Source organism: Agelaius tricolor, unplaced genomic scaffold (genome assembly GCF_023055355.1).
Source record: "Agelaius tricolor isolate 1412-34295 unplaced genomic scaffold, bAgeTri1.0.p SCAF_17, whole genome shotgun sequence".
In the NCBI taxonomy this organism is placed as follows: Eukaryota; Metazoa; Chordata; class Aves; order Passeriformes; family Icteridae; genus Agelaius; species Agelaius tricolor.
The window spans coordinates 7,781,325-7,806,259 of record NW_027269277.1 but is presented as its reverse complement, the minus strand read 5'-3'; the positions used below and the strand labels follow the sequence as shown (position 1 = coordinate 7,806,259).

The following is a 24,935-nucleotide window of genomic DNA, read 5'->3' as shown; positions in this document are numbered from 1 at the left end:
TGCTCAAGTGATGCCCATGTCCAGTTAGAAAAACAAAATGCTGGCTCTCACTGCTTGTGCAACTTGATCCTGGCCAGTGCCAGTCCCGGGTGTGGTTCCCCAGCTGAACACACTGACCTCAGTCTCCCAGGGCTGTGCTCCAGCGCCCATCCCACCCCTCCCTGCTGGTTCTCTGACCCTTCAGTAAGCCATAGCAAGAAACTAAACCAACAGAAAAACATGTTTTCCATTATGTCAGTTCTTTTGCCCATTTCAGCTTCCTGAAGCAGCCTGCCAGAGGCTTCTGTGATGCCAGGGCAGGAGGAAAGCTGAGAGGCAGAAGGAGCAGCCCCTGGAGCACAGCAGGCTGAGGGAGATCAGCAGAGATGGAGCCAGCAGAGGGCAATGGAGGTGTGCTCAGCACAAGGCATTGATCATCACCACAAGCTGCTCCATCGAAGCCAGGTGAACAAATTCAGTTTTGCTTACAAGCCCCAAAATGCACCTGCACAAGGCAGAAATGCAGCACCCACACTGACCATGCACACAGCTCAGCCAATCTGCCAAACCAACACCAGCAGAACCAAGAACTCTGCAAGCCCTGCAGTGCTGCCAAGGCCAAAGCAATGCAAAACCTGTTTGGATATTTCTTCTGCCATCAGGAAGCAACAAAGCCCACCCTGGAGCAAGAGTGCAGGGCTGTCTGCCAGTGCTCCCTGATAGCCAGACTGCCTTGTTCCTGCCTTTGTGCTCCTTGGCCAAAGGGACAAGCCAGAAGCAATAAAGCTGCCAAGGGACTCCTTGGCACAGAGACAATCATGAGACCAGCAGAATGCCCACATCCTGCTGGCACTGCTGCTCATCACAGGGGTGGGACAAATCCAATTCAAATGTGCAGCAGACAGGAGCAAGGTGCCCTCCTCAGTGTGACTTACCAACTTTAGCAAAAGCCTCCTTGAGTTCCTCCAGCTCATCTTTGGAGATTTGCATGGTGTTGGCCATCTCATGAATTTAGGGAGTACCTAAAGAGAGAAAAAGAACACTGTATGAAACCAGGCTGCATTCAACAACACAGTTTCCAACAGCAGCATAGCAACAATCAGTATCAGTGTCACCACACTTCCTGGGACTATGTTTATCTTTCCACTAAGAAAACAGATGTGTCAAACTCAGAGATGGGAAATACACTCTTTAACAAGTCAAAAAGCCCATTAGCCTTGTCAATATTTAGCTCTGTATGTTATTTTATGATTATGGTGTTCTGAACATATTAAGGTACCTGCTGTCAGTGTATTCTGTAGGTCATAACTCACATCTCCAAAGATTTTCCACAACTTTGAACAAAATCAGAATCCAGTGTCAAAATATTAATGGAGAGCACACAGCTACCAAACCCAAATAAAAGATTCTGAACAGTATATGGAGAGGGTATTTTGGCACAAAGTAGTAAACCCAGTACTGTTTGCAAAAAGGAAATACTTTGCTCTTCTGCAAGAAAACTGTTTGAATCAACACCTACTTGTTTCCCCAGAGTCAGACTCCCAAAAAAATGCAAGGAACAGGCTGTTTGCATGGCCCCTGTTTCCATGAATGGCAGAAGCACCATGAGCAAGCACAGAAGAGCTTGAGAAACAGCGAGACCCCGAGTTCACAGAAACTCCCTTGGATCAGATCTGCTTGGTGTTTAAGAAACAGAGAGGATGGAGCACAGAGTTCCTCCACCCATCTGCCATCATGCTGCTTTCCAAGCACTGATGAGGTGCCACCCAGCCAGCCTGGACAGGAGGTATCACCACAGGGATGGGAGCAAGTCAGACACCTACACACATCCCCATGCCAGACATCTGTGAAAGGGCATCGGGTGCCCTGGTGGCCCTCTGACCACGAGAGAGCAGTGACTGATGCAACAAGGAACACAAACAGGCACTGATAAGCACATTCTAACACCTCTGCTAGCTCTAGCTCAGGGTCTGTAATGGGGATTTAGGCAGGCTTGGTGCGACTTCAAATGAGATTTGCATCCCAAGATTTTCCAGCTCCCACATTGTTCACTACAATCCTGAAGCTGAGAAATAAAAGGTTCCTCCTCTGCCTGTGGGAACAGACACAGCTGCCTCCTCCTTTGTAAGCAAAAGGATGAGGGGTGGATTGAGGTTTACAGACTGTCAGAAGGCAGGATCCTGAACAGGCTGGCTCTGGCTCAAGGCTCAAGCAACAGGAGGCTCAGTTTAACAAATGCCTGTGCTCTGATTAGCAACCTTCTTTTGTCTGAGACTCCCAGCTGCCTTCACAAGCACTCACACAAGTTTGCCTGTAGCTGTAAATATTCATTTTCTGTAACACTTCGCTCAGTCTGGAAAGAATGAAGTTGTTAGAGATGAGAGCAATGGGCAGGTGTGGCAGCCTGGGAAAGCAGCTCAGACAGGTGCTCGCAGCAGAGAAACTCAACAAGAGTTGCATCACTGCAGAGACATGAAGGAAAGCACTTCAGACCCCACCTCCCAGCATTAGCAGGCACAACAAGATGTTGAACAGTCAGTAAAAGCCACCAACAGCAAGACAACAAATTTCATTGGGCTAAAGTTGAAAAATGGGGCAGAGGGAGGGATCGCAGCAAAGGTGCATCAGACTGACAGACATAAAAAAGAAATCTTTATAAAAGTAATTTTTTTTCCTGTTTCACAGTAAAAAGGCTAATTGACCAAGGCAATGCTACCATGCAGGCCCCTGCAAGATGCAGGAATGCTGTGTGCAGCACTGACTGTCTTGCTTGATCTCCAGTGCAGGATCTGTCTCCATTCCTGGAGCAGCCCCTTCCCTGTAGCACTCCCATGGGTGTCTCAGCCAAGCCTCAGCGCCACCAAAACCTGGATATTTCCAGGGGATAAAGGAGTTGCTTAGCAAGAAAATCAGCTCTGAGCAAGCTTGTTGCATGATACAAGAGATGGATTTCACAACTGGCAGAAACACTTGGAGAATGCTACCAAGAACAGAGCCAGATTTGGCTATGCAGGCAAGTGGCATGAGCTGCCAGGCAGGAGAGGCTGAGCTAGAGATGAAAATTCAGCCAAAGCTCCTCCACCAGTTCTGCCTTCTTCCTAATTCTCATTTGCACCAATTCATTTTCAAACCATGAGGATTTCCCTTAAAAAGGGATTTCCCAAAGCATCATTACCTAACCACTTAATTGGAATTTAATTTGCTGCTGACTATCTCTAACATCTTTATCACCAAAAGAAGCAGCAAACACCACCATAAAGCGAGAGCTTTTAAAAATGTTCCTCTGTTTGACTTTATCAGGTAAATATTATGCTCTGGATATGCCCTACGGTTGTTTGTATGGGTCTTGACTTAAAAAAAAAATCTTCCATTTCCTAGACTATCCAGCTCAGTCCATAAAACAGGTTTCACTCTCAGTTTTTATAATACCACGTCTTCCTTCTGTTTCTCTGCTTGAGAGGAAGGAGGGAGAATTCAAACCAGCAGAGAAAAAGCAGACACCTGACCTTGTCAGGGCTGTCTGTGAAGGGAAAGGGTGTTATAACGAAACAGTCCATGGAGGGGTTAGTGAGCCCCAGAGTTAACAGCTCCCAATTGTACAGAGCTTTTCTGCAGTGAAGAGGTATTACACCATCATTGGGACACTGGCCTGGGGGGCAGGGGAGCTTTTCTTTTTCTTGTTGTGTGGGGGTTTTTATGTTTGTTTGTTTTTAATAGCTGAGTCTAGGGCATTCAGAATCGTGTTTTTCATTCAGTTGCATTTTTAAACAAGAGGCTTTGTCTTGTGGGACATAAAAGGCCCTTTTATCACACTGGCACAGGGATCACACATCAGCTGCCTCCCTGGAAGCCCTGTGGGGACTCTCCATGCTGCTCACGCCTGGCCAGGTCACACTCACACTGCAAGAAAGCCTCCACCAGGGTAGGACAGGCAGAGACATTTAAACACCCATCTTAGAACAAGAGAAAAGTTTTAGTCTGGTGGCTGACAGCCCATGGGTCAATGCATAAATAAACAAAGTGTACAAGGAAGCAATCCCTGCTCCAGATCCCTCATCCTGCCTTCATCCCTCACCCCACAGAAGAAAAGCAAGGGCAGCTCTGTCACACATGGATGCACAAAGGAACCTGCCCAGAAGAGCGTGGCTGGCAGACACTGCAGCCTGTTCCTGTCCTCTGAACACCACCTGGGACACAGAGCAGAGCTGCTGAAGTACAAGGTTGTGGAATATCAACTCCTTCATGAGATTGGCTGTATAAAGTTCCTGTGCAAACAAATTTTACAGGTCCTAAACACACTGCAGTCACCGAACTGGGGTTAGTTTATTTGCAGAACTGCCACAGGGGCAGGTCAGGGAAAGCTGTCCCAGCGTGTGTTTTGACAGCTGTGAGCCACCTGGGGACAGGCCACTGCAGGGCTGTCACTGGGGGCATGCCTCTGCTCAGGCACTCAGCACTTCCAGCACTAGCGCCAGAAGCTAACCAGGATATTTGGGTGGATTAACTGCTCAGACAGCAACTTAAAAACACTCAAGCACAGAGAAAAATATTCTCAAGACTCTTCCCCAAGAGGGGAAGCCCTGGAAGCTGCATCCTGGAAGCTCCATTACACAGAGGACTAGTAGAAAACTGATGAAGGGGGGATATTCAGACATTTGTACGTCTTGAAAGTTGGCAGATTAATTCAAATTTGAAAGCACATGACAACCAAATATTTCCTGAGAGCCACTTGAACACTTCCAACAGAAACAGAGCTGGAATTTGCTGCTGATCCAAATGGAAGAAATGGAAGAATTTACTTTCTTAGCAGCTCAGTGTTACTCCAAAAACTGAGTGCTTCATCCCTTCCAGGCCTGCCTTACTTTAATATCTCTACAATGACTGATTAACAATATCAACTTGTTTACTCAAACAGGCCAGTGCAGAAACACATTAAAGAGTCAACAAAAAGGTATTAGTATGTCCTATTTCCACCCAACCTAAAAAAAAAAAAAAAAAAAAAAGAAAATCCAACACAACAAGTGAGCTAGACCTAGTCTGGAGCAGTGACTCAGTTTCTGAGGAGGAACCTGTGGTTTTGCTCCCTTTTCATGACAAAAGCTCCTGACATCAGAAGACAAGTCAGTTAGCAGTAGCTAATTAAAAATACTCAAACTCCACAGAGCTGTGACCACTAAGCCAGCACACATCTTTTGGAATAAGCAATGGGACAGCCAGGCACTGGGTCCCCTCACAACCACAGCAAGTGCCAGAGCCCTGGGGCTGCCTGGCCAGTGTGGAGGAAACTCAGTGATTCAGCTGCCACAGGATCCAGCCCCCAGGCCTCCTGTGGTCACCTAACCCTCCTCTTCCTCCCTGTTCTGCTGGTAGGGCTGCTCCCTGCCAAGAAGGAGCGGCATAGCAGAGTGGGGTGGCTGTGTGCTCTCCCCTCTTCACCCTCCCCAGCACCCTCTGAAAGTAGCCAGCAGCACCTGCCCATCCCAAAAGGGCTCTGCAAGCTCCAGAGTGCCAGGACAGCCCAGAGCAGCCACCCTCAGGACAGCGAGGGAAGAGTCACTGGCAAGGGATACAAGCTTGAGTTCTCTTTGCATCCCTTCCCAGGTGAGTGGAAGCTGCAGAGGATGCTGAGATTGTCAGAGCAGTCAGGCCTGGGCCCATGCTGCTTTTGGAAATGTTTGCAGGCAGGAGAGGGCACAGACACATCCACTCCCATCTCCATCCTCAGCTCTGATGGCTGCTTTTACTGGTCCAGTCCAAGCAAAGCCTTTGGGGTTTTACAGACAACAGTCCCAAAACTGACACTGACAGGAGGACATGATGGTGCACAGACTTGGTCTGATGAGTCCTCTGAGGTAAATAGTTTCCAATGCTTGGGAGGGAGACAGGAAGGCTGAGGGATTGATGGCCTGTAAATGAAAACCTATCATAAAATCCATCCTCTCCTGCTCATAATCAGTTTGTGTGCTCGTCAAATGCTCACCACAGTGTTTTGCTCATCAAATTCCTACAAGACAGCACCCACACCCTGGATGTGGTTGTTAGAAAACACCAAGCTGATGGAAGCACATAAACTTTTAATTGGCAATTACCTTCCATTCAGCCACTGGTCAGAGGTACTGGCTGAAACCAGACCTTCACTGTCACACTTTGTTGAGAGATGTCATCCTGGCAGGAGCAGGGATCAGGAGATGCTGCCCCATCCAAAGAGGCTCCACCATGGTGGTGCCTAACCCCTTACCATCAGCACGATGATGTAGATTCTGAAATCAGTTTGGTGCTGCCCTTTGCACAATTGTGGCTCTTGTGCTCACAAACACTGTGGTGCTCCTGTCCACTCAGGGAGCTGATTTCCCTGCCTCGGGAAGAAAGGGGCACACAATGCTTTGAGCAGGCATTGCTTTGTGGTGCCACATTTGGCTGAGTGGCTGCATCTCTCATCTGTGGATCCCCCTTTCAGTAAAGTTTTCCCAGCCCCAAACACATCAGGCTCAACAGCAGTGAATCTACACCTTTGCTGTCAGGTCTGCAGTGCTTTAATTGTGGAACACCACTGTACTCAACACCTGAAAAGCCATTACCCAAATCTAGCTTTATTTCTCTTAGTTCAGCTTTTCTTGGCCATGCAAAGCACCAAAAAACTCACCTCAACAGCCAAGACCAACTACATAAATTCAACTTTAATTCTGAATTACTCTAAGCTTGCCTGGCCATTTGAATTGACCACCTTACACCACCCAGCTCTCCAGCTCCCTGCCTTTACACACAGAACACTCCTGACTGATCCATGCTGGCTGTGTAGTCCACCAGCTGCATCACAAGGAAAGGACACAGGGCTGCAGATAGAGATTCCCACTGCACAGGCACCCTCCAGGTCACTTCGTCCCAATTCCATACTGAGATTACCTCCAGCTGCTGTTTCTGAAGCAGCTCCAAAGCAGCAGAAGTCCCACCATCAGGCTTTGCTTTATCTTCTTTCAGACTCCTGAAACTCATGCTGGGAGAGGCAAGCTCCCTGCTATGCTTATGATCACCTGGGAGTGGACTGTGAAACTTTGCTCTAGTTGTTGCACAACCCACCACTGCTGCAGGGGAAAAATCTGCCAAATCCATCAGGAGCAGACACACATGTTGGAATTAGTCACTGCTCTTGGCTTGCCAGAGGTTCTCTCCAGATCTGGAGGCATGTCTCAATGGGGTAGCCACCTCTGGACAAGTATGTTCCTCCAGCAAGTCCAGGTTAGAAGCTCAGTTTCTCCCAGCTAGACGTGCATAGAGTGATGCCAGGTATTTTTCTGAGCAGCACTTGGGTAGATGCCCAGCAGGGATCTGAGCTGTAAAGAGACAGGGCCACTCCAACAGTATGGGAACAAATGCAGCAAATCACTTTTCCCATGCCTTCTGCACAGACTTTAACAAGCACCCCAACATCCACTGGCAGCCTGGACAACCTGATCCTTCCCCTTTTGCATGCTGGTCCAAGTGTTTTCTCTCCCTTCATGACAGAACCAGATTCACAAGCTTCAATCATCTTAAATCCTTAGTAAAAGCAACTGCTGAGCCATCAGCCAATTTACATGCCTTTGACAGCCCTGCACAGCCAAGGAAGCTCTCTGGGGTGTGGTCAGGCCTGGATAATGATCAGCATGATCAGAACTGAACTGCAGCCAGCACCTAGAGAAAACCCAAAATCAGCATCAAACTTGCTCACAGCATCAAATAGGAATCAGCCCCTTGATAAAAAGCCCAGGAGAGCCATGTCTTCCACAGCAGCATCCAAATTACTGAAAGCTGGGGATATGAACAGAAATTCAAGGGATTCAAGCACACTCATCCCTCTGTCTCACAAATATGAGAAAACAGACAGAGAGCAAGCAGCTGAGGATGCCTGGTCACATGATACCAAATTGCCCAGAGGCTGGAAGGAAGCACAAGTCAGAAGAACACAAATGCTTTCACTCCAATTGCCCATGGAAAGGAAAAAATAAAGCTTCCCCAGCCCTCAAAGAAATTTCCCCCAACACATCCCTGTCCTCTGAGCCAGAGCTGCCTCTGATGCACACTAAGGGTAAGATGCAATCCTGGAGCAGAGGATGGATGCTTGGTTACTCTCATCTACCAGAAGAAGGCTGAACAGGAACACAAAACTGCTTTGGGACTCAAATGGAAGGGAGCAGCACTAAAAGCTTTCTGCAGACCTTACAATCTTTGAAGGCTCCTGTCATGCAAGACCAGGGCCAAGTGCGATGGATGGATGGATGGATGGATGGATGGATGGATGGATGGATGGATGGATGGTCACAGAGGAGACCAAGTGCACTCACACACCCCCATCAAGCTGCAGGCTCACAGCTACAGCCCACAGACCTTGCACAAAATGTATTGCACATCTCTACAGAGCACTTACAATCTACAGGGCACAGTAGAAAACAGATAAAATACTGCTCAAGGCACTGCTGAATCAATCCTTAAAAGCCTCTTCAACAAATACTCCTACTAAGTGTTGCATTTTGACACACCTTCAGTTTTAGTACAGCAGCTGCTCCAGGGTTAGAGAACATTTGAAATCATAACCCACTAGATTGGTTTAACTAACTTTTGAAATAATTTGTTCATGTCAGTGGAAACAGAAGAGCAATACTGTCATTACCTAGCTAGCACAACATGGAACAGGTGATCCTTTCAAGACGTCTCAGGAAAGGAAGAGCTGAACACTCATCTACCTGGAACTTGCAAAAGCAAACAACATTCAGAGATCATTTAAACTTAAGTGCAAGAAGGTAAAAGAGAGAGGGGCTGAGGTCAGGTGTCGCTAATGGACTGAAACTCAGAAGGCTTCATTTAAATTCCTGGCTCAAACACAGAAAAGTCATGCAAGCCTCTCAGGAAATTCTTATGTTGATAGTAATTCTTATTCTTGCGTAGTTCCCAAAAAAAAAAGAGCAGCATTAACACTTCCTTCTGCTTATTCTGTACCTTAACCATAAATGTCTTAAAGAAAGGACCAATCTCTTACCCTCCACTGCAAAAACTCAGAATGCCTTTATTTATGAGGGGACTCTTAGAGCAATAGTGTAAAAGACAGTGGGTTCCCTGCCAGCATAAGCAAGGAGGAATGAGGTTCACAAGGCTGAATCTGTGCAAATTTTCTTCCCCAGAAGCGAATGGGAGCTGCTTGTTGAGACCTGCAGGTTACCCTCAACATGCTTTAAGCATGTGTCCCTCCATTTCCCAATAATCAGCCCCAAAGGAGCCCAGTTCCTTACAAGGTGGGCTGCAGAGCTGAGCAGCTGGATAAAGCCCTGCAAAGGCCAGAACACTCTCCCTCCCCCCAGCAGCTCCAGCTCTGCTCTCAGGCAGCACCTTTGGCAGGTAAAGGAACTGATAGCCAGTGTGCCACGATAAAGCAGCAAGAAGCATTACTCAGTCTGTTAAACTTCCCCTCCACCCAGGTGGGGGAATCAACCAGATCCCTAAATTAAATCACAGTACAGTCATTGCTTATTCAACAGCAATGAACAACAGCAGCAAACAGGCTCCTGCAAGCCAAACACCCAGCATGACGGTGCTGATCCCTAGCAAGCTGGACAACAGAGAGTTTCAGCTGTTCATTTTGGGAGGGTGGGTTCTGTGCAGCCCTTCAGAAGGTAGAGCTGTGGTCAAGCAGTTTGCAAACCGCTCTGTCAGCTGAAGGTAAACAGAGCTGTCCAGAAAGAGACAGCCAAGGCTGAAATTCTGGCTGCTCAGATGATAAACGTTCAGAGAAATGTGTCAATTAATGTTTTCTTAAATAAGAAACAAAACACTAGAAACTACAAACCGTACCCTAAGTGTTGTAATTATGTTTCAAAAGTGTCTTAAACCCCAGGAATTCCAGTAACAGATCTCTCACTAGAAAAAGCTATGAAAAAAGAAAAACCATTTTCCATCCTTCCCCTGTTGTCTGTGATCTTGTTTAGAAAGCACTTGGGAAAAAGGGAAAGAAGTCAAATTAATTTGTTTCAGAGCAAGAAAGCAACATCAGACTGCAATAAATCAGTGTCACTACATAGCTGTCCTAGTGGCTTATGAAGTAGGAAAAATCTCTGTAAATTCACCACTCATTTACTGTAGAATAGATGGTGTAGATCCTATCTACTCTTCACAAAATCAGAAACATTAATCTCAAAAATTAATGCAAAATGGCCAGAAGTGAAGGAAAGCTGCTGGCTTTGCCTCCCAGGAGGTTGCAATGACAGTGAAATCACATTTAGTCTAACTGCAGGGTGTTCCCCACACTTCTCTATAATTTAACTTAATATGGGGAGGAGTGATAGGGAGCCAAAGACAGCAGCCACCAGGTCAGGATCAGGCAAGCTCTGGTTCGTGACTCTTGGACTTTGGAGAAGCATTAAAAACCTCCACAAAATGCACTCTCATTAGCAAGTTTCAAGGTTAGGTAAATGCATCCAGCATCAAGGCTGGGAAAATGCATCAGGCACTCCTGGAGATGAGCACCAGCTTCTCCTTAGGTCCCTTCAAGCTGCTTTGCTTCCTCCTCCTCCTTTCTCCCTCCGTTTCCCAGCTCAGCCAGTGCCCAATACCCCTAGGACAGATGTTGTGGTTAAAGAGATGTATGCCCTGTAAACAGCATGCAACCTCACCACTACTTTGAATTTCACGAGGGTGTGTGAGTCCTCCAGCTGTGGAAATCATTCTTTAGAGACAGATGCTTTGCAGAATATAAATGCAGAGTGAAATATCTCTTCTTAGCCTTTTGGCTAAGAGATAATATATCATCAGTTTAATAAAACATAACTTAGCAAAACCTCAGAGCAATACATTCAGTACAAACAAAATTAGGATGTGAAAAAGCTATACTAGAAGTGTTTTACAGGTTTGCAGACAAATGAAGTTTTTAGAACAAAAAATTCAGCATTTCAGTTCAATACTTAAAAGTACTGGTATGCAAGTGCTTTAAGCTAGTAGTGAGTACTAAAGTGTTTAGAGAGGGTCAACATTGGCTTCCAGCATCAGGTATAGCCAGAAACCACAGCAAGCAAGATAAACTCCTCTGTTAGGAGATGAAATCCTGCCAGCCTGTAATGCCTCATGCCATTCCAGCTGCAATGGCAGGGCAGCATTCAGAGCCCAACTTCTCCAGGTGAAAGACCCCAAAAAGTTCAGCAGCCACACAGCCAGCAGCCTACAGCCCCTTCCCAAAAGCGCTCAGAGCTCCTCGCACTTTCTGCAAGGCAGAGGTTTAAATATTTAGCACTTTAACATGCAAGTTTAGGCAGTTCTGCTTTGTAAAAGCCTGCAGCAGACTGAGATGGAACAAACCCGAGCTGGGAAGACACACCCTGAGCCCTAAACACGAATCCCTCGCTGATGCCCAGCCGGGGCAGCCCCCGCTGCTGCTGCTTGCACGCGTTTATCAGGTGCGCTGATAAATTCCCAACTCACACACACCAAGACCTGAAACTCGCTCTGCCCTCAGCTGTTTTCCTCCATCCACTCCAGCAGGAGGAATCACAAGACTTTGAGCAGAGAAAAGCACAGCAGGGCAAGTCGTTGCAGGACGATCTCCGGCACGGGCCCGCACCCGCAGCAGCGCGCACGGCCAGCCCAGCCCAGCCCAGCCCCGGGACACCTTCCCGGCTCTCCTTACCCTCCTCTCTCCTCCCAGGGACGCCGAATCGCTCCCTCGGCCGGCCCGAAGCGTCTCCCACGCCCCCGGCCCGGCGCTGGGCAGCCAGCATTCCTTCCTTCCTCCTCCCTCCCCGCCCAGCGAGGGGAGGTCGCTTCCCAGGGATGCGGTCACGCCGCGGGAGATGCGCGACAGCGGCCCGAGCATCCCCTGAGCGCGGGGATTCTCCCCAAAAAACAGCTCGTGCTCCTTTATTGCTTGGCACTTGGGATCAGGAAGCAGTAAGATACAGAGTTTTTAGGTAAGCAAACTATTTTTTTTTTAAATTAATAAAAAACAAACCACAAGCAAGCTCCCCCCCAAAAAACTGAACAAAAAAATCCCTCTTCCACTCTTTACTCTTTTAAAACAAATTTGATTTTGATTTGCTCGTTCTCAGCGTGTCCAGTCAAACAGCAACGCAGAGCTTGTATTTGGCTTTATGTACTTATTTTATGGATGTCTTTGAAACAACCAGAAGCTCACAGAATACTCAGGATCCAGACCTATCTGACCTTAGTCGACACTGAAGGAGGATGCTGCCTGCTATCTCACCTCATAGTTCCTCAAAAACAAAAACTAATAAAAAAATTTTAAAATGGTCTGAACAGATTAGATTAAATGAAATACAGAGTTCAGAGCTGGCCCATACTGTAATATATTGCATTACCTCAGCAATTAATCCTTGTCTGCTCTAGATGAAACAGGAACAGACATCTGCTGCTAGCCAGGAAGACACAAGCAACAGAAACATCATGTACTGTGTGCTGCTGATGCAATGAACAGGAGCAGAATCAATCACCAGAAAGGTTAAGTTGGCTTTCCAAACTATAATCATATATTTCAGAGATTTCTGTTCCTGTTAATTCCATAACGTTTGAGCATTTCCATAGCTAAAAGGAAAATATGTCATTTACTAATAAACACAATATTTGAATTAGTAAAAAATCTGAAGAACTCATGACTGTTCTAAAAATTATGGTCACTGGGTGGGTTTTTTGTTGTTTCTCTTTAAAAATTACATCAGCCAGGGAAGTGAGCCACTGCCTGGTACAATTTCTTGGGTATCACCTGAAAATTTAGCTTCCAGCTGTAAAGTTTCAAAAGAGGTATAAAACACACCCCAGAAAACAAAACAAAACAAAAAACCTAAACCCAAACCCACAGCCTGCCAGCTTCCTCAGGATGGTAAACATCATGGAAACCAAAATAGAGGGTTTTATGCCCAGAACTGCAGCTGCAACTTAAAAAGAAAGAAGCTGGATTGGAAAAACACTTCTGCAGTCCACGGAGACCAGGCTGCGTGCACATCAGACAGAGTTTAGGGAAGAGCAACTTGAGCTCTGCTCTGACTTGTACCAGCAGCCAGCTTCAGCATCACATCACATCTGGGTGCAGGGAGCCCACCTGGCTGCTCTGACCAAAACCAGGGACTGCATCCAGCCTCTGAAGTCTAGGGGCAATCATGCAACAAAAAATGAAAAAACTCATCTCATGAAGTTTAGTGTCTCCACTTTCCATCCTACATGTGAGTACATTGCACAGCATAAATCCATCCTGTAAGGGTTAGTGAGGCTTTGGGGCTTGACAGCTGTGGGGGAGAGCATGCCAGAGACCAGCTCCCAAACTAGGTTGTGAATTTCTGTCAGTGGCAGAGACATTGCACAAGCAATGTCTGCTTAATGTCTGTCATCTGTGTTGCTGGAACAGCAAGGCAGCACCTGCAGGTGTGCAGGTGGCAGACTGGCACTGCAGAGGGAGATGCCTAAAATCCACCAGCCCATGGGTCTTCAGACCTCTGCTTACTCACTTTTCTTTTTCAGGTAAGTGGAAAGCATCCTACAGGGCTATCAGGTATAATCATTCCCTCTGTCTGAGAGGGAGAGGACATCCCTGCCCCATCACCAGCCAGCACAGGTGCCCAGTGGCTCCACCACAAGGAGTTCAATTAACACAGCGCACGTGAAACACCCATCTCCTACATTTGCAAAGGATCAGAGATAGCCAGTTTTTCCAGAGCTTTAAGAGCCCTCTGCTCTGTGAATACTCAAAATCCAGTCCTGGCTGTCCAACCTGCAATTACAGTCAAACCTAAAATAGCAGCTCGGTGGTGCCAGCACCACTCATCCCCACGTCATGTCCCGAGACTCAGCACACCAGGGTGTGGCGTGGCAGGCAGCAAACGCTCAGTTCCCCGGGCACTCCACTCCCAGCAGACTTCCTCACACGCCTGGTCTCACACCACTCCCCACACTCTTCCAAAATAGGAATTTTTTTTTGGTAGAGCCAGTATAGCAGTGTATTTTCCTCTTCTTCCTGCTTTAAAAAGAGCCTTTTAGGGAAGAAGAAGGTGCCTGAGGTGCTCAGGTGACACATCCACTCCCCTGCATGGAACATTGTGATGTAGGTTTATGCACAAAGAGAACTTCCAGCACTGGCAGGATTCCCCCAGCACATCATTGCGCAAGGGGACACATCTCCTCCACAGCTCCAGCTGCCAAGTTTCACTGGGAGGCCACTAATACATATTTGCCCTCCAGAAGGTACTCAGTGATGGCTGTGGGAGTGGCAGCTGCTGCCTTCCAGGTGACAGGGGAGCAGAAGGGTTAAATTCAGGAGTCATCTTTCACCACAAACCCTCAAGAACAGACCCTTTGGTGAAGTTCTGGGGGAGGAAGGGAGCTCAGACCCTTTGGTGAAGTTCTGGGGGAGGAAGGGAGCTCCTCCAGTGTGCTGGCCTTTGCCTACAGTGGGCTGTGCAGCCCCACTGCTCTCCCCAGTGAGTCCAGAAGAGGACAACCATCTGCTTTTGGACACCAAGTTTTCCTGCCCACTCCAGAAGTGGTGCTCTCCTCACTAACACCAAGACACACCACGCTGATGTTGGAAGCTGTTCAAGATAACTGCTGATAAAATCAGTGACAAACAAGTCCCTGGGCATGCCACATCTGTCCCAGTGATTTTTGGGATGGGTTTTAACTGCTGGCACTTCTAGCTCCTGCCTAAAACATCTATTTGCTGGGATGCAGCCAGCTCCACTGTCAACCAGCCTTAGGAGTATAGGACATGCCAGTCCACTCCAGCATCCCCATGGTAGAGAAACCTCCATGGGCAGAGGGCTGGGGCACAGCAGCCTCAGGAGATCTCAGAGACAACAGAGCATCAGCAGACCTTGGCAAGCCTTCAGGAGCTGCAAAGGTGGCTAAGTCTCCAGCCTGTGTTGGTGCTGCAAATCAAGGGTTTTCAGGAACATACCCTCTCCTTAGAAAAAAAAATTTAAATGAGAGAGAGAGAGAAGGGGGAGAAGTTCAAAAGAGTACCTAAATGAAATAGAAAACCAGTTAACTTAAATAGGGTGCTTCACCAGAGAAAACACACCATGCTCTATGAGCCAGGGCTTTAGACAGCAAAGCTGAGTGGCCAGGCACCAGCCTGTTTTGGACTGACATCAGTGACCATTTACCATGGGCAAGATGTTCCCCTTCTCCAGTTCTGTCCACAATCTCTTTTAAATGTAAGGATTTTAATGAAATTATGAACAGACAGAAAGACTCTCACCTGTGCTTTTTGATACGAATTGAGGGTTTATCCACTTTTTGCTTTCTCCCTCAATGCCAACCAATGGCAGTGTATATCCCATCAATGTAAACAGCTGTGGAACGATGTGACAACTGAGGAGCAAGCATTTGACCCTAATTCCTCAGTTTATCAGTCTTTCTAAAGAAAAAACAGATCCATCTTTGCTAGATTTCCCCCCTTAAAAGCTTCCTGAGCTGCTCTGTCTGCAAGCCTGTCATCTGGAAGAAAGCAAGACATTAGTCAGGCTCATGCTTATTTAATAAAAACCTTGCATATGCAGGAGGGACTGAAAGTTGGTCTTTACTTAAAAATCGCCTGCAAACTTGAGTATGATTTTGCAGTGCAAAACAGATCTGAGGACTTGCCCGATTTACCCTGTGCTCCACCAGTGCTCAGCTTAGCAATTAACCAGCTAATTATTCACAGCTTAGATCAGGGAGCCAAGCAGCCACCACAGAAGTCCACAAGTATGCCCAGATCACCGCGCAAAGGACATTTCATGTCTTGCTATTTCATAAGGAAATTGGGAGGCTTCAACTGATGTCAGCTCCAGGAAATGAGCCCCAGGCAGATGATGCCGGAAGCAGGAGGCTTTATATTTAGTACTGAGTCACCCAGTATTATTAAATTCAAAATACAAAAAAGGTGGGTGTGGAGAGGGGATAAGTGGAAAAAAGTGAACAAGTTATTCTCTGGAGATCACGGGCCATGGGGAGTCTAGCATTGGATGGAGGTTTTTTTGTAAAGGGAGAAAGAAATTAAGAGATTACCTGGAAACCCCTTCTGCACATCCACTGGGAAAGCAGTTGCCAGATGAGCTGCATTCCCAGGGCAGAAGCCAGCACTGAAACCACTGCAGGAGTCTGCAGTGCCTTTGGGATTGCTCCAGCCAGTCCTGCAGGCGCGAGCAGAGCATCACCAGTTCTGAGGCACTTTCCCATCCTGTCTGCCACATCTTTGAGCCAAAGGACAAGCCACTGGAAGGAACTTGGAGTTGAGAATATTTTTAGGCCCGTTTTGCAGCTCCACCTAACCAATCACGAAGGGCACCTTGCAACAATCACAAAGAAAGCACTTGGGGTGATTACAGCAGCATCAGATGAAGCCTAATGGCTGTTACTGAGGCCTGGGAAGAGGAACTGCCCTGGCACACTAAAACTGCACCCAGGCAGGGCTGACACATCATCCAAAGGCCATCCTGTCCCTTTCCTTCTCCTCAGCATTTCAGTTCTCCCACCCTGGCTGGCTGTGGGGTTAAATGGACACCAGCACAAGGAAGATGAGGCAGTGGGCAGAGGGCCCACTGTTAGCACAGCATCCAGTTAGAGCCAGCTCAGGCACCCACAGACCAGGCCACTGGACAAAGAGTGGCACTGGGCCTGGTAGGAGGGTCTTGGAGGCACAAACATACTTCTTCATCTTTCATCTCAGCTGCCAGCTCTGTCCATCACCCAAGTCTGTCCTTGACATGACTTAGGCAGTCCTCTGCTCTCTTGGAGAACATGCTCTAGGTAATGTGACTGCTCCTCAGTCACTACTGAAGGAAATAGAATTTTACACTAGAGCTGCACTACTGCAGAACACAAGTGGCTGTTCACACAATATTTCTGAAGAGGGAAAACGTTCTGATCCATTTTTAGCAACATTCAATTTAGACACATCTACAATTGAGATGTATACAGCATTCATGTGGACTGCATCCTCATGGAATGTATTAATATGGGAAAGCTGCCATTTAATAGGAATGTAGTTCTTTGAATTAAGGTCTTTTAACACACACTAAAGAAAGCTTTAAGAAGCACCAAAAAACCAATCGTAATGCAAATGGTTGCACAATGCAAATTACAGGAGCACAGATTTGTTTAGAAGAGGTTCATATTTTCATACAAGTCTGTCATAAGCCTTTTAACTTTCTATCAGTGATAAATACTCTGCAGCCTGAGCAGCAGCAACACCTTTGCAAAGTTTTCAGCTACTTGAGCCAGATTTTGCCCCTGAGAAGATTAACTTTCTAAATAGAACATAAATACTGCTACCAAAGCCAAGCACTACACCTCATTTCATCTTAAAAAAGTAAACTGGAAACAAGAGCTTTCTAAAGCCGAACACCAACAGGGACTTGCCTATAGGAGCACCCTATTAGATTACTAATAAAATACGTGTAATCTTCAAAATAAAACCACAACAGTTAAAAAGATGTGGTTTGAAAAATAGATTCATGGACTGTAGCAAGGCTGGCAATTATGCAGAACCAGAGGTCAGGAAGTGCTTAATACCTTCCACCTTTATGCAAGAAGAGATTACACCTCTGCAGTGACAGCCTGCTCCAGCCACCAAGTGACACTTGGCCAACTGCTGACCACTGTGCAGACCAGTTTGCTGCACCCACTCCTGGCCAGTGGGAGATTGCCACTGGGTGGCTCCTCAGTCCCACACAACCCATCAACATCTGCAGGTGAGCGCCCACTGTCAGAAAGGTTCCAGGTACTGCCCAGCCTGGGCAGCAGCACACACACCCAGCCCAGGCAGGGAGGATCTGCAGGGAGGGATTGTATCTCATCTGGACCTCATCCTGCCAGGGGCACTGGCTCATATTGTACAAATTCATCTGTGTTGAACTAGTCCACAATCTCATCTCAAGGGACGTTGAAGCTTTTTCTGGTATTTAGCTCATGCAGTTGTTGGCTTCTCTCCAACTGCTTTTTTTATCTCAGACCCCAACAGAAATTCTCCTGTAGGATGGACCTGCTGGACAGGGTAACTCCAGGGGCTCCCACAACTACTGCACTCTTCTCAAATATGTAGAGAGGTGGGGTAGAGCTGGATTACCACTCACACACACGCTGTAAATTGTCACCCATAGCTTTCAGGTCCCTGGAGCACAATCTTCACCACACAGCTCACTGTTAATTAGGAAGCCATCTCCCATTTTCCAGATCATTAAAAACAGCTACTAGTAGCAGACTGATCTCTGTGCTGTGAAGCCAGTCTTTGCTTTGACAGCAGATTTCTCCTATTCTCTAGTTTGTTGTTGCTGTTCACTTTAATGCTTAGTATTAAACGTTTAATGCTTGGTATTAAAATATTTTAGAATTAGTATTAAAGAAACTCTCATCCTAGAAGTTAGCAAAACAAAACCAAAAACCAAACATCTACAGATCCTAAATAAAGCCAAACAAGGCATGATATTTGGTAGAAGGCATGAAGCAACTCCAGAGCTCAGGCAGAAGAGGCAGATCTATAGCTGGGAGCAATGACACCACAAGGTTCAACCTGGATCACACCAAAGAGGTCCAAATGCTGAGCAAGAATATCAGCTGTGAGTGTTACACGTGGAAGGGCAATGCACCAAAGAAAGTGCAATGCCTTGCTTTGTGCCAAGGTGATATCAAACCCATGCACAGAGCTTTAATTGCTGAAGTGAATCATTGACTGGTACTGGTTGTAAAGGCTCTTGCATAACAGGGTTTCAAGGACTGTGCAGGGCCGAATCCTACTCTATTTCATGCCTTTCAAAACTCTTTTTACACAGACCTTCAGAACACAGGGAGCAAAGAGACCAAGTAAAACAACCCTATATAACCCTGAAAAGGTTATGCTACTTAGAGAAAGGGAAGGAAGGGAGAGAGGAATAAAAGTTGTTGCCATTAGTGATGGATCTAACCAATGTAGGCTGGGCACTGCCATTACCACCCATCCAGCACAGCTACAGGAACTTCTGTGAGCTTCTCAGCTGGGCAGAAGAAATGTCAATTTTTCAAGTTTTCAGCAAGAAGTCTGACTATGCTGCCTTTGCTTGAGCATTTGGTTTATATAATACAGTGGCAAGAGCCCAGCTGGAAATCAGATCAACGAGAACATTGCAAAGGGGTGGGCAAAAGAAGGGCAGGAGCAGGATTGCACAGGAACCTCCCATCCATGTCCCCAAGGAAAGCTTAGTCCCAGCCTCAGCCAAACAGTGCAGAAAGGAACAGGCTAAAGTTTAGGTCAGACATTAAGGCTGCTTATTCAAAGTATTTTCAGTCTTCAGAAGGCCTGGTTTCCCCTCTCTCCGTATGGAAAGGTGAATTCTGCCTAAGTGAGGATTCAGAAACTTGCTTGTTATTACCAGGAGCACTGAGAAACATGAATGTTTTTGTAAATTTATTTCCATTTGTTCTCTACTGACCTTCAGAATGTTGCTATCTCAGAAACAGTTCTTAAAAGCAAGGGCAAACTTTCTCCCTGAATGCCTGCCCAACACCAATCACAACAGGGCAACTTTATATACACCCACAACACCCTATGTATTCCCTAAAATAAAACTCCTCACAATCCATTCTTGGAGGCAAAACATTTTGTGCAAAATTCAGGAAAAAACAGCTTAATTGCAATATTGTTTTACAACTCACTTCCTTTATTTCTGTTACCAGCTGGAGACAAGCACCTTATTCTGTGCTGGGTCAAGGAAATGTTTAACTCCAGGATTTATAGCACAATATATATGTGTACATATCACCACAGCACTGCAGCTGCTCAACAGTTATAGCAGAAGGCAAACACTGGTTCAGCCCAAGGAAAACAGGGATGGGCTGGAATATCAGCCTGCTCACTAACATCTCGCTGCAGAGGCTCCAAGGCAGGAGAGCATCCAAGCCAGTCACTGGGACAAGACTCAGCATCCTGGAATCTCAAAACCACAGCCCTGTTCCAAACCCAAACAACACTCCACAAACCCCTCCTGGCTGATTAGCAGGAAGAAGCACAAGGTTGCGATGGCAGCACAAACAAGGAGCCAGAATTGATGATCTTTCAGACCCAGCTGAAGCACTGCTTCACAAAATATGAATGCCAATTACAGGGATGGGTAGCTGGAATTCAAGTTTCCACTTGGTTAGTGCTGCACTGGACAGACTGAGAACTTTGGTGCTTGCCCAGCAGTTTCATCTGCACCAAGATCTTCCATGAAAACAGGGACAGAAACTGTGAAAACCCGCAGGACCTCCTCCAGTTCCTGACCTTCCCAGCAGGGCAGAGTCAAAGGCATCAAGGTCAGTCCTACTGTTTGTGAAAGTAGAGCAAGACACTTTTCTACCTTGTGGTACAGAAGAGAGGGCAAGAGGCAGATCAGCACCTCCCCTTCCCTGTTATTTTGAGCAGAATCCATGGAGCAGAGGTCCTGGTACCAGGGCTGGGACAGTACCACATGCACCAGCAACATCACTGAGGCACAGATCCATACAAACATCAAAAAACCCCAAATCTGATCAAAAAAGGGACTTTGAGGGAATAAACACATAGAAAAAAAGGATTTCAGCTATAGTTTTCAAATAACACAAGAGGAAAGGAAGAATATTAAAATGGCACCCAGGTGACTGTGCAAACGTGTTTCAGGAACAACCCACTGCACATGACCTTCCATCTAACCCAGACAGGATACAAGCTTCTTTTATCCAAGGTCTTCAATCTGAATTTCAAATATCTTGTGTGTTCAGCTCTGGAGAGCCCCTAATTTAATCACTAATATATTGGCAAAAAATAATCCACACAGATATAATGCAGAATCACATGTCTTCCTATTTGCTTTAAAGTATAGAAATACTTTTCATATGTCAGCTTTCAGGGGAAAAAAGCAAGATGAAACAAAGGGGATTTTTTCTATAGCTTCCTTTCCCACCACCTGAAAGAGACAACAATTTCAGGAGCAATCCAAGAGGATGTCCCCAGAACTGTGCAATCAATTATTTCTGTTTTCCCCCTAGAAAGACAGTCTCCCCATCATTTGGGCACAAGAGAAGCAGTTCTAGCACACAAAACTCCAGCAGAAGCACAAAACCAATAGGACATAGGCCAGGGGCAGGATTACCCACAGCATCTGAGCCACAGCCCCACTCTGCAGCTGGTATGGCAAACACTGATAGAAGCCAGCAGCATTTCTGATGTTACTCAGCCTGTCTCACCTACCAGATTATCAGATCTTCTTTATGCTTTTCCCCAAGTTGGTGTTTTGCAGGTTTTTCCTTGCCTTGACCTGACCCTGCAGTGGGCAGCAACACACTTTGCCTTGTGTAAGTTCCTGTATTTATACAATTTTTTAAAACAGCCTGGCTAGCATATTTTCAGGGAAAAAAATTGGTTTCCTCTAGCAAAAATAATAAAAAAAAGAAAAAAATCTGCAGTAAAGACCTAACTGTAGGAGTCAGTTTTTCCACTTTAAAAATTTGAGGTACAAATAAATAGCCCCTTGACTCTCAAAGTAAAAAGCATGCAACTGAGCTAGACAAAGGCTGAAAGCTCATCCCTCGGCTTTGGGAGAAATAAAATCCTTCTAGTGTCCTTCCACAGACAGTTTCATGACTGTTTACAAAGATTTTATGAGACAATACAATATTTCACATTTTTACATTTTTTTCACAGTCTACTCTAGAATGGAATTACCAGAAACAGAACAGGCCAAGGCAGAGTCTACAAAAACTGAAGAGAAGGCAGCATTTTCTCTGATTACAGAGAGACCTTTGATCACCAAGGTCACGTAAACCCAGCACACAGAGCACGCCAGTCATTAACAGCCATGGAACAGGCACTGGGCAGAGCCTCCCTGCCCTCCTCCCATCACTCCCCTGCTCATTTATTCCCAGCCCTGCCCTAAACAGCCATAAAGGCTGGGTCTGAGCTGGAGGAATTGCCAGGCAGCACTGCCTGCTTCCAGATCCTGGTTCAGCTGCATCCTGCCTTTCCCCACGGAGCAGCCCTGGAACTGCCAGCAGCATTTCCTAGCACCCTGCAAAAGCACTCACTGCCCCACCAAGCATGGCCAAGGACAGTGGAAAACACATGAAACAACACAAGAAGTCAACACTTGAGGTTCATGAGGCAGAGGAGAGATGCCCAGGGCAAGGAGACACTCAGATCTTCCCTCTGCTGTGCCATGGCCAACCACTCAGACTTGCCTAAGCTTGGGTTTGAGGCCTGGCTTTGCCAAGAGGCAGTGGGGAATGAGACCAGCACACCAGATACTGGTCAGCCTCTTGCCCTCAATGTTTTTTCTGTTTTACACAAAGAGGGAGGCGTGTGTAGCCCAGGTCTAGACAGACAGGACTGAGCTGGAGGCTGTGGGGCAGTGTCCTGGTCACTGGACATCCCTGCAGCACCTGAGCTGAGACATTCCTAAAGAGGCAGCCTAATGCAGAGGCTGTGAATAGAGTTTTCAATTGTTTCAGGTCCTTCAAGAAGCACAGCTAAACTTTGATCAACATCTATGATAACTACATGGCTGGCAGTCAGACATCTGGCTCTCCACCTTTCCAACAGTGGTCACCTTAGCACTTCTGCATTAATTAGCAGCAAACCGATTTTCTGAAGTATTTTATAGCTGAAAGGCTTCCTGTGGCTGCCAATATCCCAGAAACCAAGACATAAATGTGTTGTGTACAGTTTTCAGCCTGATGAAAAGGGAGACTATTTTTAATCCAAGCCTACGTAGGGTGGGGCTCAGTCTCCAACCAGGCCAAAAAGCCACTATAGTCCACAAGACCAATGCCTGGCAATCTTTGCTTGCAGGCTGATGTCTGTTCTATTTTGGGGATGGGAGGAATTTAGAATAAAAAGATATATAAATTAAAAACAAAGGAGGCTATGAAAAGTGAATAGAGGGAAGGGCCAGACTTATCCTGTGTATTTTGATCTAAAGAACAGGGCTCTAAAAGAACACAAATCAGAATTACTCTATTTTCCATTTCCCACAGCAGTTTATAATTTATAACATGGGCTGAGGAGAGTACAGCCCCAGTATATTTTTCACAGGAGGAAAAGCCAATCCATGGCCCCTTCCACAGCAGTGAGACCCTTGGGAAGACAAGGCAGGAAAACAATCACCAGCCATAGACATCCCACCAGGATCCCATACAGGGTTTCCTATCCCAGACACCAGTACAACAGCTGTTGGGACACCTCACTGTTTTGTGCAGTTGGGACTGCAAAAAAGGCAAAGCAGAGGATTGGAATCTGTCAAGTTTTGCTTATTTAGGGCTTATGGCCACCAGGCAACCAACCCACTAAAAGCAGAGATTTTTTTTGTACTCTCAGCACCTAAACTTCAGACATAACATCCCACTAGGTTTTATTTGCTACAGACCCTGTCTTAACTTGGCATTCAAGCCACTCAACACAGCCCCACATTCCTTGCAGTGCCCAGGTCATTTGTCTAAAAGCAGATACAGACAGCCTCTCTCACTGTCTTCAGGTGCCCCTTTAGCACCCAGCCATAAACTGTGAAACACTTGCATAGGCATCAGCATCTCTTCACCTGGCCAGGGCTGCATCATTAACCCAAGCACAGGAGTCTGCAATTAATTCTCTCAGCAGAATGCTTGAAGGGCAGGACGAAAAGATGCACACAGGGATAACTGGAGGACCAGCAATGATGAACCTCAAGCACTGCTATCACTTTGGTCACAGACTTCTTTAGGAAAAAAGCCAACATCTAAGCAACATTGTGAAGTTTAACCCCAACATTATAAGCATAGCAGCAAAACTGGATGTTGAACACCTCAACACATGATTATGGACAACTTCACTTCATCCTTCCTTGTTGTACACATAAGTAACCTCATCAACTCCCTCCTCTCTCATGGACAACACTAAGGGCAGTATGTGATGAGGAAACAGTGAATGAGACAGTTAAGTCTATTGTCAACTTTAAAAAGAAAAAACAAAAAAAGCTTACTTAAAACATCAGTAATTGGGCCTCCTGCAGAGACACTACACTTTATCTTCTCTTGAAGATCACAGTAATATTCTCTCTTCCCAGCTATTCAGTGGGGACTCCCAGCAGCATCTGTGAGCTGTCACTCTTTTTACAGGAACAAAAAACCTACTGAAGCGGCAGGAAAAACAGCTGTAAGCATTTCAGAGAAGGAAATGAGACAAGGAGACTGGTTAGAAGCATATGGCCCATATGGATTGACATGAGCAATCTGCAGCAGCCCTAACCAGAGCTTCCCATTTCAGACAGTTATCCTGCTCCCCACATCCTCAGACACATGTCAAATCAATCATTATTTTATTTCCTCCATACCAATCCCAAATGTTACTGGTGCACAGGCCACCACAGCCCATAGGGACAGCCTGGATGTTGCAGGAGGAGTGAGTTTGCCCCCAGGGATGTGCACATCACCCAGCCAGCACAGGGGACACAAGGAAGGGGACCTAAGGCAAGCAGCCCACTGGGCAAGGATGCTGCATTTCATGGGCAGTGGTCACCCTCATGGCCCAGCTGCTGAAAGGTAGAGACAAACTAACAGGAATCAGCTGGCAAAACAAACAAAAGGGAAAGAATGAATGTGGGTAGCTCCATCTCTGCTGATAGCAGCTCTCCTGAGGGCATGGAAGCCCCCTTTTCATCATGATTCCACTCACAAACCCAATGCAAAACTAGCTTTAAGCAGCCCAGGCATGAACCCACAAACCCAGACAGGAAACCCTAGCTGTTAGAGGAGCACACATGATATAATTCTTCCAAGCAGGCTAGACAGGACTTGATTATCATCCTTGGCAGTTTTAATCTATTACCAAAAAAAGCCAACAGATTTTTAGATTCCCAGGAGACCAGTGGATGCCACAGTAGCTGAGTGGACTGGCTGGCCAGCACGCCTCAGCACCCTGCCCAAGGAAGTCCACACCCTGATGGGAACAGAACTGCAGAGCAGCCAAGCAAACAGTCCTGTGACAAGGC

At 46.5% G+C, this 24,935-nt stretch overlaps 1 protein-coding gene across 5 annotated transcripts in view; it reads right to left on the bottom strand.

The window, feature by feature from the left end:
• Positions 1-24,935, bottom strand: part of PLS3 (plastin 3) — a 49,963-nt gene that overhangs the window by 19,502 nt on the left and 5,526 nt on the right. For 2 of the 5 annotated variants that reach the window (XM_071442324.1, XM_071442328.1), the window contains exon 2: positions 915-1,001. In XM_071442324.1, the coding sequence (XP_071298425.1) occupies positions 915-981 (67 nt within the window). In that variant the 5' untranslated portion in view covers positions 982-1,001. Of the gene's footprint in view, positions 1-914; positions 1,002-8,626; positions 8,706-11,626; positions 11,780-23,927; positions 23,953-24,935 lie in introns of those variants that run through there. The other 3 variants (XM_071442326.1, XM_071442327.1, XM_071442325.1) reach the window with 3 other exon arrangements.